Source organism: Oncorhynchus gorbuscha, linkage group LG08, assembly GCF_021184085.1.
Source record: "Oncorhynchus gorbuscha isolate QuinsamMale2020 ecotype Even-year linkage group LG08, OgorEven_v1.0, whole genome shotgun sequence".
In the NCBI taxonomy this organism is placed as follows: Eukaryota; Metazoa; Chordata; class Actinopteri; order Salmoniformes; family Salmonidae; genus Oncorhynchus; species Oncorhynchus gorbuscha.
The window spans coordinates 28,593,317-28,609,965 of record NC_060180.1 but is presented as its reverse complement, the minus strand read 5'-3'; the positions used below and the strand labels follow the sequence as shown (position 1 = coordinate 28,609,965).

The following is a 16,649-nucleotide window of genomic DNA, read 5'->3' as shown; positions in this document are numbered from 1 at the left end:
ATTGTTTTTTATATAAATTTTTGCCAAGTCAGTAACCACACCCATGTGAGCACAGACTTCGTGTCAATTTGATGGAACGTCCCCTTTTTACCCAAGCTTAAAAAAGGACTCTTAACCAAATTTACATTAGACCAAAACATGCTTGGTTGCTGCCGGTGTGTAAAGTGGTCCTAGCTGTACACTGAATAATCAACCATTGAGACCAGTCTACGTGCAGCGCGAGCTGAATACGTAACAAATGGTTTAAAACTACAAGACCAGAAAATGGTAAGACCCTCTGAAACTCTCGATGAGTGAAGAAGATGAAGACTACACCGGAACAGTCACAGTCTGCAGCTGTTTAAGTGCTGTAGTCTAGGAAACTCGACCGAAGACGAGAGGGAAATAACATTTCTCTCTCACCACCGTGTGGTACATCTGATGCATCCATCCTAACGAACAATCCAAAACAAAATAAGCCTACAACTACAAAGAACATTGTGTCTTGCATCCCTCGAACTACTCGCAATAGACAGACGTGTGGTTTCAACAGAGAGACGAGAGAGAAAGACACGCATAAATATATGTTGCATTTCTAAATCCGAATGAGCGGTTGTTAGGGTGCTAAATATTCATATTTACGGTGAGCATAGTTTCCAAATGTTGTTAGGATAAGCCCACTCTCTTTGTCTTTCCCGCGCTTTCTGTCCCTACCCCCTTTTCCATTGTGTAACAAGCCGTCATACTGGGTTAGTCCACTAGGGACTGTATTTCATTGCATTATGATAGTAATCAATAATCTATACTGTGTGTGTGTTTATGTATTTCTGTGTGGTTATTTAGTTAGTTAATAAATAAAAAGGTAAGCCAATTTGTGTATCGCTGAATCATCACTTAGGTTAGGGTTTGTGAAGATTTATGAGGTCAACGACGTTCAGAATGAGACTGATGAGGTAATAATAAATGAATAACTGACTGTTATCTATAGATATGTACATATCTTATAAGAGGTTAACTTCTTCGAGATAGGGGGCGCTCTTTTAATTTTTGGATAAAAAACGTTCCCGTTTTAAACAAGATATTTTGTCACGAAAAGATGCTCGACTATGCATGTAATTGACAGCTTTGGAAAGAAAAAACTCGGACATTTCCAAAACTGCCCCAGAACTAATGCTACACGCGAAACCAAGATTAAATTTCATACAGGAAATGCCCCATATTCTGAAGGCGTTGTGTTCCAATGTCTCCTTATATGGCTGTGAATGCGCCAGGAATGAGCCTGCCCTTTCTGTCATTTCCCCAAGGTGTCTGCAGCGTTGTGACGTATTTGTAGGCATATCATTGGAAGATTGACCATAAGAGACTATATTTACCAGGTGTCCGCCCGGTGTCCTGCGTCAAAATTATTGCGTAATCTCCAGGTCCATGCGCGTTCCATTTCTTCAGAGGAGAAACTAAACTGCCACGAATGACTTATCATCGAAGGTGTGAAAAACACCTTGAGGATTGATTCTAAACAACGTTTGCCATCTTTCTGTCGATATTATGGAGTTAATTTGACTTAATTTTATTTATTTTTCTTACCCAAACTTGATGAAGAAAACGGAGCGATTTGTCTACACAAATAATCTTTTTGTAAAAACTGAACATTTGCTATCTAACTGAGAGTCTCCTCATTGAAAACATCTGAAATTCTTCAAAGGTAAATGATTTTATTTCAATGCTTTTCTTGTTTTTGTGAAAATGTTGCATGCTGAATGCCAGGCTTAATGCTATGCTAGGCTATCAATTCTGTTACACAAATGCTTGTTTAGCTATGTTTCAAAAGCATATTTTGAAAATCTGAGAAGACAGTGTTGTTAACAAAAGGCTAAGCTTGAGAGCAAATATATTTATTTAATTTCATTTGCGATTTTCATGAATAGTTAAGGTTGCGTTATGGTAATGAGCTTGAGGCTCTATTCACGATCCCGGATCCGGGATGGCTAGAATCAAGAGCTTAATACGGGAGATAGTAACTTGTTAAACAAGTTTTCCCGTGGTGCCTCAAGTTACTAATGAGTTAACTTCTATGGGAATGTGAGGCAGTATTGAGTAGCTTGGATAAAAAGATGCCCAGAGTAAACTGCCTGCTATTGTGAGTATATATTTGTCAGGGAAAACCTGAAACAAAATCCATCCAGCCCAAAAGTCTGAATGAAAAGGGAAAAACCTGAAACAAAATCCATCCAGGAAGTGGGAAATCTGAGGTTTGTAGGTTTTCAAGTCTTTCCAAGATACAGTGTAAATTTAGTCCGATTGCACTTCCTAGGGCTTACACTAGATGTCAACAGTCTTTAGAACCTTGTTTCAGGCTTCTACTGTGAAGGGGGAGCGAATAAGAGCTGTTTGAGTCAGGGGTCTGGCAGAATGCCATGAGCTAAATCATGTGCGCAGAAGTGAGAGCTAGCTGCGTTCCTTTTCATTTCTAAAGACAAAGGAATTGTCAGGTTGAAACATTATTGAAGATTTATTATAAAAACATCCTAAAGATTGATTCTATACATCGTTTGACATGTTTCTACGAACTGTAATATAACTTTTTTGACTTTTCGTCTGGTCTAATTGTGCCTGCGCCTTTGTGAACTAAACGCGCGAACAAAAAGGAGGTATTTGAACGTAAATTATGGACTTTATCGAACAAAACAAACATTTATTGTGGAACTGGGATTGCTGGAAGTGCAGTCCGATGAAGATCATCAAAGGTAAGTGAATATTTATAATGCTATTTCTGACTTCTGTTGACTCCACCACATGGTGGGTATCTGTATGGCTTGTTTTGGTGCCTGAGCGCTGTACTCAGATTATTACATGGTGTGCTTTTTCCGTAAAACTTTTTTGAAATCTGACATAGTGGTTGCATTAAGGAGAAGTATATCTTTAATTCCATGCATAACACTTGTATTTTCATCAACATTTATGATGAGTATTTCTGTAAATTGATGTGGCTCTCTGCAAAATCACTGGATGTTTTGGAAGCAAAACATTACTGAACATAACGCGTCAATGTAAACTGAGATTTTTGGATATAAATAAGAACTTTATCGAACAAAACATACATGTATTGTGTAACATGAAGTCCTATGACTGTCATCTGATGAAGATCATCAAAGGTTAGTGATTAATTGTATCAATATTTCTGCTTTTTGTCACCTGACCTTGTCAGCCAATCAGAGGTCCACCTGGGGTAAGAGAACTACCAGGCTGACCACAGCTCCAGGCTGACCCCAAGCTCTTTAAACTCATGGGCTCCCCACCAACACACCAGGTGGACAGTCCTCCACTGTGGACGTCCTAACTGTGTGTTAGTGCATGAATTACCATGTAAATGGACTTTGTTGGGGTTCATGTGTGTAATAATACACACTCTCTATTTCTGTCCTATGACAGGAAACCACTTCCACTGGGTTCCCTCCTACTTCCTCTTTGCTGTGTGTGCCTGTCTTAAGTGTGGCAATAAACGTATATTCTGTATATCTGTCTCCTACTGGTCATTACCAAGCCTTATAACTTAGACGCCAGGACAGTTGTACCTATATCTAAACTGGCACCTCTTTCGAGACCACTACCAGTTGGTGGTGTTTTATTTTAATACTACTTTTTCTAAATTTACTATAAAACATTCTATTTTCGCACACCCAAAATCCCTACTATTTAGAACGCAAGTACTGGTTTTCGGACACGGCCAAAGTCCATAGGCCTAGAACTGGTTGACTCACTTGAGGATCTGTGGACTGGCAAAGGATAGCAGGTCCGTTATGAGCTTGAAGATAGCTGATTCCCACAGGACCCCTTTAAATGTGGTAGCGATGGTGGGGATGAGCCACGACTTGGGGTAGTCCTCCTTCTCTTCTTTCTTCTTCTTCTTCTTCTCCTCCTTCTTCTTCTCCTTTTTATCCCCCTTTCCCTCCTAGTACAATGAAATAGATCAATCAGTACTGTTTCAGAGAAAGTTGAGGTATTCAGATAACTCAGCCTATTTAAACGGTTATGGCAGACTTTTTAAAATAAAATAAAAATCACGGCCATTGTCCATAATTGTCAGTTACATGATTACACAATGCACGTGCCAACCCTATTCAGAGCTGGAAAGTAGTGAAAATAAATACATGTTTGTGGTATAAAATATTAATATAAGAACATTTATTGAAATTAACATATACACACCATCTTATGTAATTAAATAGGTCTAAGGTAAGATCTCTGTATAAATATATTTCTACCTTGGTAGCTTGAGTCCATAGAGCCATTAGAAATGTTCTCCTTTTAGTAAGTATAAAAGCTGATCATTGTTCACAAAGCTGGAGTGTTTGTCAGGAGTGTTTGGGGGAAAACATTTGTTTTATACTGATACTGCTCACCTTGCACGATATGAGTCAAATAGAAAGTGATTGACTGTGTGAGAGACCAAACTAAATAAATCCCCTTTTCTGTGTGTGTTTTTTAACACGTTTTTTTGTGTGTTATTTATTTTGTGTATGTTTGTGTGTGTGCGCACGTGCATGTTTGAATATTTTTACGAGTGTGGGTTGCTCTCACCATCATCAGCACATCCTGGCTGACCCCCTTCCCCAGCCTATTCTGATGCCCGTTTTGGAGGCCCTCTCCCTGGCCTTTGCTTGCCTTCTCCTCCCCTCTCTTCCTCATTTTGGTCTGAAGCCTGGTTCTGGCTGCTTTCAGCTCTGTCTGCATGGTCTGCTGGAAACGCTGACTGATCTGGAGAGTACTCTCTGCCTCACTTAGCTCCCACAAGTCCTTCTGGACCAGAGGGCGCTTGAAACCATTTAGCACCATGCTGAAGGAGGTAGGAAGGGAGAGAGAGTGAAAAAGAGAGTCAAAACCAGATCCTTAATAAAGACCCAGACCAAGACCAGAACCCTTGAGATCCAGATCTACATCCAGACCCAATCTCTTGTGAGCCAGACTTACAGACTGAAAGACATGTTTTGAAGACAGTGAGGAAAATCCGCGATACTATACCTGTTGAACCAATTGAAAGTGATTCTGCTGAGAAATGCGGCTCCAACCTCTGGGTTCTAAAACACACACAACAAGACAGAGTGAGCCAATTCTTAGGCAAAACAATATCTTTAGAATAACTTTATTCATATACGTTGTTGAGATGCTCTTTTCCAGTATATCGACCTGATTGGTCAGTATAGGTGAACAATGTAAAACAATTGACAATAATATCTGGCAACTGTTCAGCACGTTGGTAGGTACCTTTTTGACTAGATCCTCTGCTTCCCGGGGGACATCTGCGAGGGCAGACAGGATGAGGGTGATCAACTCCAGCCCGAAGGAGATGTAGAAGAGACAGAAACGAGGGAGGTCTGGGATCTCTCCCTGGAGAGAGAGGGGGGATGCATATAGAGAAGGAGTCAGAGGCTGATGTCCAAATGCGCCGACAGGTATGGCAGCTCTACTTCTAGCTCCTGAGCAACTTTGCTGTAATTTTGTTTTGAATTGTTAGATACTACTGCACTGTTGGAGCTAGGAACACAAGCATTTCACTACACCCGCAATAACATCTGCAATTTTTTTTATGTGACCAATAACATTTTATTTGAAGTAGACAGCCCTCGGCCCTCAACCCCCAGCCCTTGAATGATGTTCACATGATGTTCACATGATCCTCACATCTGAATGAACCTTCAAATGTCCTTGCCCAAGCGAGGGAGAATGATGATCTGATAGTTAACGTACTTAGTTGAAAGCTTGGAAGTTGTGCCTAATAAGAACCAACCTCAAGCAATTTATGCACCTAGCAAGCTAATGCAGCACTCTTGTCAGGTTTATCATTTGGTTATTTATTCCAATACATTTTAGAATTTCCAAAAATATGTTTAGGTAGATAGCTAGCTACGTTTTATAGACTCCTTGCTATGAGTCTGAGCCACTTTGAACATCATATTCCCATTTGCCACCACTAAAATTAATAATATATGCCATTTAGCAGACACTTTTATCCAAAGCGACTTACAGTCATGTGTGCATACATTATACGTATGGGTGGTCCCGGGGATCGAACCCACTACCCTGGCGTTACAAGCGCCATGCTCTACCAACTGAGCTAAACATATTTATTTGCTAGCTAGCATGCAAGCGTAATAATGTTCTCTCACATGCCGACTAATGAAGTCAGGTTGATTCAATTTGACACTTTGCGGCCGCCGGAGTTTGACATGTGACTACAGTTTTCATTGACTTGTGGGCCATAACAACCCCAATAAGTGATCAAAGTTGTTCAATTGCTCCCTGAAGCTAAATCGAGGACCAAGGGGGTAACTTTTGTGAATTGGACCACCACTTAAGATGGGAATCAAACTGCATTTGGTTTCGATGTGGATTCCTCCAAGGGAAAGTGGCTAGCGCGAGGGTTGAGGGGGTAAAAATTACGCGATTGGACCATTGCCAGAGAGAAAGAACATGAGCATTAAACACCCTGGCTGTACTTAAGTGATCTTTTTCTGTATCGTATAAAGTGAACACAAGTTAGTCATTTGTTTATAATTTGCTCAGAGGGTTGATATAGAAGGAGTCAAATAGAGTGAAAGAGAACATGAATCATCCTGACTGTATGTACCACCTAAAGTAAAGATAAGTATAATATTTTATTTTATTTTAAACACTCCCACTTGTCTTTTCCGACTAGCACTGACTTTGCTGATAACTACTTTATTGATGAAAAATGTGACTATATGACTATGATATGTGGTTGTCTGACGTGACTGTCTTAAGGTGAATGCTGTAAGTCACTCTGGATAAGAGTGTCTGCTAAATAACTCAAATGTAAATTGAATCATCTGTCATTGCTTCCCCTTTCCCTCCTTCCCTTCAGCCCTCCCTCCCTCTGTACCATTCTGAGGGCCTCTCGTAGCAGGGTCTGGAAGGGGAAGACATCACAGACCACCAGGATCAGCCAGAAGAGGAACAGAGTAGTAGAGTCCACCGCTCCCTCTCTCCTCCTCACACCCTCCTGACAGAGTACCAGCAGGATCTAAAGGGGAATACAATAATACAGTCTTTTATTTAGCAAACAGCCACAGTGGGAAAAAAAGACACAAGGAAAACCACAACGAATCACAACCGAATAGAAACTAGATACACTGTCACATCTATACACTGTGGTACGAACAACACAACATGTTTGTATCTGTCCCAATTTTTTTCAACTTCAGTTAATACATAAATAGATCAATGAAAAGGTTTACCCATGAGACAGCGAACAGAATGGGGTTGGCATAGAAAACCCAAGGGTTTTTCTCTGTCGCAGTGGTGTCTCTGGTTGGACCATAGTCCTCTCCTAATGTCACAGCTAGACCTGCTATGGCGGTCAGGAACAACAGGCCAACCACAATCTGGGGAGGAGGGAGAGGTGGGAAGGAGGGCGAGATAGTGACAGATGAAGCGATGCAGAAATAATCTCTGTTACTTGCTTGAAGAAAGATTCAGGGTCAATGTCACAGAGATAAATAAAATACCTCACTTGAAAGTCCCAGAGTAGGCTTAATTTGAGTTTGTAAACGGTGAATAGAGTTAACCTGTTTACAGAAGTCTGAGGGGGCAACGTCGTAATGAAGTCATGGCAATGACATCATTACAACTTTTATTACATCATCGTCAGGTTTTATACTGGTTGAGTAAGGATGTTTTCTTAACGTATTTTTAGCAACCTAAAAAGTATGTCTTTGTCAGATTGTAATCTGTGTATCTGACCAAAAAACTACCCAAATATGAAATATTTACAATGTCTGTATGCCTTTACCGGTTTGTAATCAGAAACCAGTTTGTTGCACTCTGGTTGTACAGTGGGGAAAAAAGTATTTAGTCAGCCACCAATTGTGCAAGTTCTCTCACTTAAAAAGATGAGAGGCCTGTAATTTTCATCATAGGTACACTTCAACTATGACTGACAAAATGAGAAGAAAAATCCTGAAAATCACATTGTAGGATTTTTTATGAATTTATTTGCAAATTATGGTGGAAAATAAGTATTTGGTCACCTACAAACAAGCAAGATTTCTGGCTCTCACAGACCTGTAACTTCTTCTTTAAGAGGTTCCTCTGTCCTCCACTCGTTACCTATATTAATGGCACCTGTTTGAACTTGTTATGGGTATAAAAGACACCTGTCCACGACCTCAAACAGTCACACTCCAAACACCACTATGGCCAAGACCAAATATCTGTCAAAGGACACCAGAAACAAAAGTGTAGACCTGCACCAGGCTGGGAAGGCTGAATCTGCAATCGGTAAGCAGCTTGGTTTGAAGAAATCAACTGAGGGAGCAATTATTAGGAAATGGAAGACGTACAAGACCACTGATAATCTCCCTCGATCTGAGGCTCCACGCAAGATCTCACCCCTTGGGGTCAAAATGATCACAAGAACGGTGAGCAAAAATCCCAGAACCACAAGGGGGGACCAAGTGAATGACCTGCAGAGAGCTGTGACCAAAGTAACAAACGCCTACCATCAGTAACACACTATGCCGCCAGGGACTCAAATCCTGCAGTGCCAGACGTGTCCCCCTGCTTAAGCCAGTACATGTCCAGGCCCGTCTGAAGTTTGCTAGAGAGCATTTGGATGATCCAGAAGAAGATTGGGAGAATGTCATATGGTCAGATGAAACCAAAATATAACTTTTTGGTCAAAACTCAACTCGTTGTGTTTGGAGGACAAAGAATGCAGAGTTGCATCCAAAGAACACCATACCTACTGTGAAGCATGGGGGTGGAAACATCATGCTTTGGTGCTGTTTTTCTGCAAATGGACCAGGACGACTGATCCGTGTAAAGGAAAGAATGAATGGGGCCATGTATCGTGAGATTTTGAGTGAAAACCTTTCATCAGCAAGGGCATTGAAGATGAAACGTGGCTGGGTCTTGCAGCATGAAAATGATCCCAAACACACCGCTCGGGCAACGTAAGAAGCATTTCAAGGTCCTGGAGTGGCCAAGCCAGTCTCCAGATCTCAACCCCATAGAAAATCTTTGGAGGGAGTTGAAAGTCTGTGTTGCCCAGCAACATCCCCAAAACATCACTGCTCTAGAGGAGATCTGCATGGAGGAATGGGCTAAAATACCAGCAACAGTGTGTGAACCTTGTGAAGGCTTACAGAAAACGTTTGACCTCTGTCATTGCCAAAAAAGGGTATATAACAAAGTATTGAGAAACTTTTGTTATTGACCGGGAGAACGAGTCTGGCTCTCAACCCGAAACCTGCCCTGCCAGGAGCTGGGTCCGCAGTTTATGGGGCCATTTAAAGTCCTGAGTAGACTGAACCAGGTATGTTATAAGTTATAGCTTCCCCCTGATTATCGTATTAACCCCTCATTCCATGTGTCTCTCCTCAGGCCGGTCGTGGCTGGTCCGCTCCAGCAGTCTGAGGTGTGGGAGGTTCCTTCATCCCCTCTGGACATCGAGCGGCGTGTACGATAATTTGCAAATAAATTCATAAAAAATCCTACAATGTGATTTTCTGGATTTTTTCCCCCCTCATTTTCTCTGTTATAGTTTAAGTGTACCTGTGATGAAAATTACAGGCCTCTCATCTTTTTAAGTGGGAGAACTTGCATAATTGATGTCTTCACGACCAGAAAAGTAGAGATTACAAACAGAAAATAGCAATGTGCCAAATGTTGCCCAGCGGGGCATACCGTGGACAGGGGCTTTGTTTACCTGTTTACAGAGGTATAGTTTGGACAGGTGTTTAGTGGGGGTGGCCTTCCTGCAGAGCACTGCTATGTGCCAGGGGGCACAGAGCCACAGGAAGCCCAGCGGAGCCCACACCAACACTGTCTGCTCCACACACACTGGCAGGTCTGGGTCCTCACGCTGCAGGAACGACGAGTTCTAACAGAGAAACACACAATTTTCATAGTGTCTCACACACACACGCTTGTATGCATGCAGACACATACACGCACAAATACACGCACACACACACAGGTCCAAACTCACCTATGTACTGACCCAGAAGCACTAAGCCTTCCCTCCAACTCCCTGATGATCAATTTAATCAAATATGACTCATAGGTCATTAAATATGAAGGCCAAAGAGGCATGAACCCCACCTGGAGGGAATGTGTGTATGTGAATGAGAGCGACAGATACAGAGGGTGGCTGTGTAATTGTGTTTTTACAAGCCATGTTTGGGCTTCTGTGTCTGTGGACATGTTCCAGGTGGCTTCTGAAGAGGCTGTGGTTGCCACTTTACAGAACTGGGATCTGAGTGTCACTGACTCCATGCTGTTGAAGATGAAGGCAGAGGAACAGTGGAGGAAAAGCAGAACGAGCGCGCACGATAAGATGAGCTGTAAGATTCCCACAAGCCTCTGGTTTAATAACTCCAGATATGGTCCAGAGCAGGTCATAGTGTCAGACAGCTCGACACACACACAAACTGATTTAATATTTTAAACTTTCAAATTAATTATATATAGCCATTGATTCTTAAAGAATGTAACTTATAAAGGCCTCATGAGCTTAGTTCAACTGTCTAACCCCATCAGAACCCAAAATATAAGCTTATTTTACCCCACTGTTTGTAAACAATGTAATTGTAAATTGTAGAATTTGGCAGTAAGTCCAACCGGCCTCAGAAACGCAGACCACGTGTAACCACGCCAGCCCAGGACTTTCACATCTGGCTTCTACACCTGCGGGATCATCTGGAACCAGCCACCCAGACAGTTGATGATACTGTGGGTTTGCACAACCAAATAATTTCTGCACAACCTGTCAGATACAGTCGCAGGAAAGCTCATCCGCGTGCTCGTCGTCCTCACCTAGGTCTTGACCTGACTGCAGTTCGGGGTCATAACCGACTTCAGTGGGCAAATGCTCACCTTCGATGGCCACTGGCACGCTGGAGAAGTGTGCTCTTCATCCCGGTTTCAACTGTACCGGGCAGACGGAAGACAGCGTATATGGCATCGTTTGGGCTAGCAGTTTGCTGATGTCAACGTTGTGAACAGAGCGGTGGGGTTACGGTAAGGGCAGGCATAAGCTACGGATAACGAACACAATTGGATTTTATTGATGCCAATTTGAATGTACAGAGATACTGTGACGGGATCCTGAGGCCCATTGTCGTGACATTCATCCACCTCCATCACCTCATGTTTCAGCATGATAATGCACGGCCCCATGCCGCAAGGATCTGTACACAATAGCTGGAAGCTGAAAATGTCTCAGTTCTTCCATGGCCTGTGTACTCACCAGACATGTCACCCATTGAGCATGTTTGGGATGCTCTGAATCGACGTGTACGACAGCGTGTTCCAGTTCCCGCCAATATCCAGAAACTTCGCACAACCATTGAAGAGTGGGACAACATTCCATAGGCCACAATCAACAGCCTGATCAACTCTATGCAAAGGAGGTGTGTCGCACCGCATGAGGCAAATGGTGGTGAAACCAGATACTGACTGGTTTTCTGATCCACACCATTTTTTTATTTACCTGTGACCAACAGATGCATATCTGTATCCCCAGTCATGTGAAATCCATAGATAAGGGCATATTTATTTATTTATTTCAATTAACTGATGGCCTTATATGAACTGTAACTCAGTAAAACCTTTGAAATTGCTGCGTGTTGTGTTTATATTTGTGTTCAGTGGTAGTACTTCTAAGTGTGGTATCAATGGTTACTTTCTGGTACTACTTCAAATAATTAATCGCTATTCATCGCTAAATGATTTATGGTGAGAGAAAGAGACTGCAATCTGACTTACTAGCAATAGCATGTGCCAAGTCTAAAGAGCTGAGTCAAGATGACTTAACAGTGTCATAACTACCCAGTCACGTTTTCACTCAATGAGCTCTCTCCCTGCCCTGACCATGTCCATGGTGAGATAAGAACATTAGCGTGATCTAAATAAAGAAAACTGTTACGACAAAAGCCACAATTACTAAAGGATACACTAAAGAGCACATTAAAGAGCTAACCTCACATTAGAATCCTTTATAATCAAAAATAGATCATGCTTTTAGAGTGAAAAAATACAAGAAGCCTCGAATGAACTTATCAATGTCTTGAAAATACTTTGCGATTCATCTTGAGATTCATCTTGGAATAACTTTAAATGTGGTCTTTACATAAATGTTTGGTTAGGTAAAAAAAAAAATGCAGTAACCCACCAAATGGCTTTGAAAATGTTTTAGTAACCTACAGTACTAAACAAACAGAGGCCAATGTCCTCCTGATACAGACAAAACAATCATCCCCGTAGGTTCTCTGAAGGTTAACTGGGAGTTATTTAAGATTTAAAGCTAATTAAATATTTTTAGGACAATGGATTTTTTTTAAGCAAACTTTCCCTGAGCTACCAAGAGTCTTTTCATCTTCGGGTTGGCACCACTACTAGCTTGAATGCAAGGTTATGAGAGCATTTTTCTCCAGTAGTTCTACTCACCCAGAAGATGGATCCACAGTACTTCTCCAGAGCTTCAGCCGTCATTGTGTCCCCGGAGTCAGCTCTGGTCAGGAAGACACGACAGGACAATAAAACACACACTCCTCACACTCCACAGGCTCAGCTCCGATCAAGCCTAGTCTCTCTGGCCTTTCTGCTCCAGCAACAGTAGAAAACAAGCACACGCTCCAGAGGTTCCCCTCCAATCAGAAGATGGGACACTATTGGTTGAGTCTTCTGAATTGCTCCACTCCGTCAACAGCAGAACACACAAACACACTCCGCAGATACAATTTGCTCACATACACCGAGATAATCGCAGGACGTGACTCAGCAGGCCTTTGAGCTTTGAAGCTCTTTAATGGACAAGAGATCTTACGGTCTCCACACACACACACACACACACACACACACACACACACACACACACACACACACACACACACACACACACACACACACACACACACACAGGCACAGGCCGGGGTTGTATTGGTAGTGTAAAGAGAGGTTAATGCTTAACTCCGACCCTGACTGAAGAGATAATTCCCTTTTTAGGGCTTCTCCCTCTACTGCAAATGTAATAAAGTCATTGGCAACGTGTCTGAACATTCACACACAGAACACACGCACACATAAACAAATGTCTCCCGAGGGGTGTGTAAGCGCACCCCAGTCCCGAAACACAACCAATCCAACCTCTTCCTGTGAAGATCCAGCCGCTACGAGGCCCGCTGCCGCTTCTCTTCACTCATAACAGGCCTGACTAAAGTCCGGAGTTTGAGTTTGTGAGTAAAAGACAGAGACAGAGAGAGAGAGAGAGAGAGAGAGAGAGAGAGAGAGAGAGAGAGAGAGAGAGAGAGAGTTTTGAGTTTTTATAAAACCTTTATTTTTTACTCAAGTGTTAACATAAAAACAAATGACACACTGCCCTTTCAGAAATGAAAAAACAAATGTAATTCCTAAATAAAAATAAATACATAACATATACATTCAACTTATTTCATCGGCAAAAAATAATTTCCCCTCTTCTACAAAACAAAGCGCTCTTTCGTAGGCCCACTTCTCCTCAAATAATAGGAGATCTTTTACAGCTGAAAAGAACTCAAAATCTACTTTTATTCTTGCTTTTACTAATCCTTTAAAAACACATCTTACATCCTGCCCATATCCCGTTTCTATCTTGTGTTTTCTACTCAGAAAAATTGACATCTTAGCTTGTCCCAAAATAAAATTTAACATTTGACATTTTCTTTTCTGTTGTTTACTATATTGAAACCCCAAAATAAAAACCGTGTTATTGAAAAATTCCCCTACAGCTTTAAACAAAGATTCCAGCATTTCCAATAGAGGTTTTATCCTCTCACACTCCATAAAACAGTGAAAAATGGTTTCTCTTATATTACAAAAAGGACATCCATCTCTAACATCTGAATTAATAACAGATACAAAAGCATTAACTGCAATGATGCCATGTAAAACCCTCCATTGCATATCTCCAGTACCCTTTTGTAACGGTGGTTTGTACAGTGCTCTCCATGCTGGCTTTACCTTGTCATCAATGCCCAATTTTACCCTCCATGGAGTGTCTTTTCTATTTTTCAATTTATCTTTATTCAACACCTTGACACACCCCTATACAAGTCCTTCCCATTCACCTCATCCAAACCCACCTCCTCCAACCCTCTCAAATCCAGCAATAACGCCTTTCTTTCTGACTCTGGGATATTTGGTGTAATCCCTAGTCTTGGAAATGAGACGTCTTCATCTTGTACCTTCTTCTTGTGACTACTAAGCATACCCCATTCTTCCGCTGACAGAGCCTTCCTACAGCTCCCCAGCATTTGTCCGACAATCCTTTCCGACCTCATCCCCAAATGTTCTGCCACCCGTCTTCCATCCATTAAGGCGGGCCCAGCTATGGCCATTAACTGTCTTAAGGTGATGATTTTCCCCTTCACCAGAATCTTGGAGAAATGTGGAACAGCTGCAGTTGTACAATCCAGTCTTGCCCCATACACCAGAGGTTCCTCCAACAGCCAATGCACTGACTCCGCTGAAGTTCGTCTGGACACCTTCATTATGCTCCATACTCTGAGAAGTCCTCTGTAAAACGGAGGTACTCTCTCCCTAGAAATCTGGCTACTATCAACCAGAAATAAAGCCTTCTTTAAACCTAATCCTCCAACCCGTTGTAATATAAGACCTGCCACCCCTCTCCACACCACATTTTCCGGTCCATAAAGCAACCTTTGAATAAACTGAAACCGGAAAGCAGCAGCCCTACTAGCAAGATGTACAAGACCTTGTCCCCCTCTTCTTTTGACAAATACAAAACACTTTGTGGAACCCAGTGATATTTATCCCAAAAGAAATCCACAATAATTGCCTGTATCTTAGCCAGAAGGCCAGATGGTGGTTCTAAAACTGACAACCGATGCCACAGTGCAGATGCAATCACATTGTTAACTATAATAGTGCGCCCCCTATATGACATACGAGATAGTAACCAACGCCATCTCCTCATCCTCCCTTCCACCATTTCAACCACCCCACTCCAATTTTTTCCATAGTCCCCTCATCTCCTAAGTACACTCCAAGATACTTAAAACCTCCCTTACACCATTCTAGCCCCCCTGGCAAAGCCATGATCCCTCCAGACCATTCTCCAATCTGTAACGCACAACTCTTTTCCCAATTTACCTTTGCAGAGGATATTCCCCTAAAACGATCAACAATTAGACTCAAGCTATCCACCTCCGCTTGATTTTTCACTAGCACAACTACATCATCAGCATAGGCTGAGAGACGAATAGGAGGAATATCCTCTGAAAAGCACACCCCTGCAATGCGACTTCTAATGCTATTTAGTAGTGGCTCTATAGCAATGGCATATAACATTCCTGACATAGAACATCCCTGCCTAATACCTCTACACACTTTAAAAGGAGCACTCAAACCACCGTTAACTTTCAATACACTTTCAATGTCACCATATATCACCTTGATCATGGCAATAAAACCAGAGCTGAACCCAAACGCCTCAAGCGTGTGCCATAAGTATTGATGTTCAACTCGGTCAAATGCCTTTTCCTGATCAATTGAAATTAGACCAGCATCCAACCCAATATCCCTAGAGACGTCCAAAAAATCACGAATCAGAGAAATGTTATCCCCTATCTGCCTGCCAGGAACACAGTAGGACTGATCCGTATGTATGATTTGCCCCATCACCTCCCTCAGCCTGTTGGACAAAGCTTTTGACAATATCTTATAATCAGTGCACAATAAAGCCACCGGCCTCCAGTTCTTCACCTCCCTTGGGTCACCCTTTTTGGGCAGTAGGGTGAGGACAGCCCTTCTGCAGCTTATTGGTAGTAACCCTCCGGTTAAACTATCATTAGCTACTTCTAACCAATCCTCTCCCAACATAGCCCAAAAAGACTTAAAAAAGTCAACGGGAAGCCCATCAATGCCTGGTGCCCTTCCATTTTCCATGCCTTTTAATGCAGTGTATAAATCCTGCAAAGACAATGGTTGCTCAAGCTCAACCTGAACTTCTGCAGCCACCTTTGGGAGCCCATCAAAGAACTGCTGTGTCACTGTTTTGTCCTCTTTGTACTCACATTTGTAGAGCTCAGCGTAGAACTCTACTGCCCTCTTTCTAATTTCACTAGGGCTAGTGAGCTCTTGTCCAACAGCTGATTTGAGACAATGAATAATTTTTCTTTGTCCATTCTTTTTCTCTAAACCAAAGAAAAATTTGGATGAGGCATCCATTTCAGATATTCCCTGAAATTTACTTCTCACCAGTGCCCCCTGTGCTCTGATACCCAGCAGGTCTGCCAATGCAGCTTTTCTCCTCTTGATGGCCTGAGTATGGCCTCGATCTCCTGTGGTCTCAACCAATGTCATGAGTTCCACTATTTCAATCTCTAGGGCTTTCATTGATCTGGTGATATCTTTAGTGACATTCCTCGTGTATTGATTACAAAATTGTTGAATCTGGATTTTCCCTATATCCCACCACTGTTGAATGGATACAAAACTGGCTTTTTGAGATCTCCACCTCTCCCAAAAAAAACTGAAACAGTTTCTGAAGTGAGCATCACTCAATAAAGTTATATTAAAATGCCAGTATGCGCTTTTGGGTTTTACATCGTTAATGAACACCACCTCTGTTATTAAACAATGATCAGAAAACC

The 16,649-nt window shown here is 42.0% G+C and overlaps 1 protein-coding gene across 2 annotated transcripts in view; it reads right to left on the bottom strand.

The window, feature by feature from the left end:
* Positions 1–12,821, bottom strand: part of abcc2 (ATP-binding cassette, sub-family C (CFTR/MRP), member 2) — a 70,916-nt gene extending 58,095 nt beyond the window's left edge. Inside the window, exons 1-8 of one of the 2 annotated variants that reach the window (XR_006839946.1) lie at positions 12,445–12,821; positions 9,704–9,877; positions 7,233–7,379; positions 6,878–7,018; positions 5,242–5,364; positions 4,999–5,054; positions 4,558–4,813; positions 3,738–3,928 (exon numbers count right to left, since the gene is read on the bottom strand). Coding sequence is in view for 1 of the 2 variants with exons in the window: in XM_046359062.1 (XP_046215018.1) it covers positions 3,738–3,928; positions 4,558–4,813; positions 4,999–5,054; positions 5,242–5,364; positions 6,878–7,018; positions 7,233–7,379; positions 9,704–9,877; positions 12,445–12,489 (1,133 nt within the window). In the remaining variant the exon portion in view is untranslated. The remainder of the gene's footprint in view (positions 1–3,737; positions 3,929–4,557; positions 4,814–4,998; positions 5,055–5,241; positions 5,365–6,877; positions 7,019–7,232; positions 7,380–9,703; positions 9,878–12,444) is intronic. The other variant, XM_046359062.1, reaches the window with a different exon arrangement.
* Between the last annotated feature and the right edge of the window lie 3,828 nt (positions 12,822–16,649).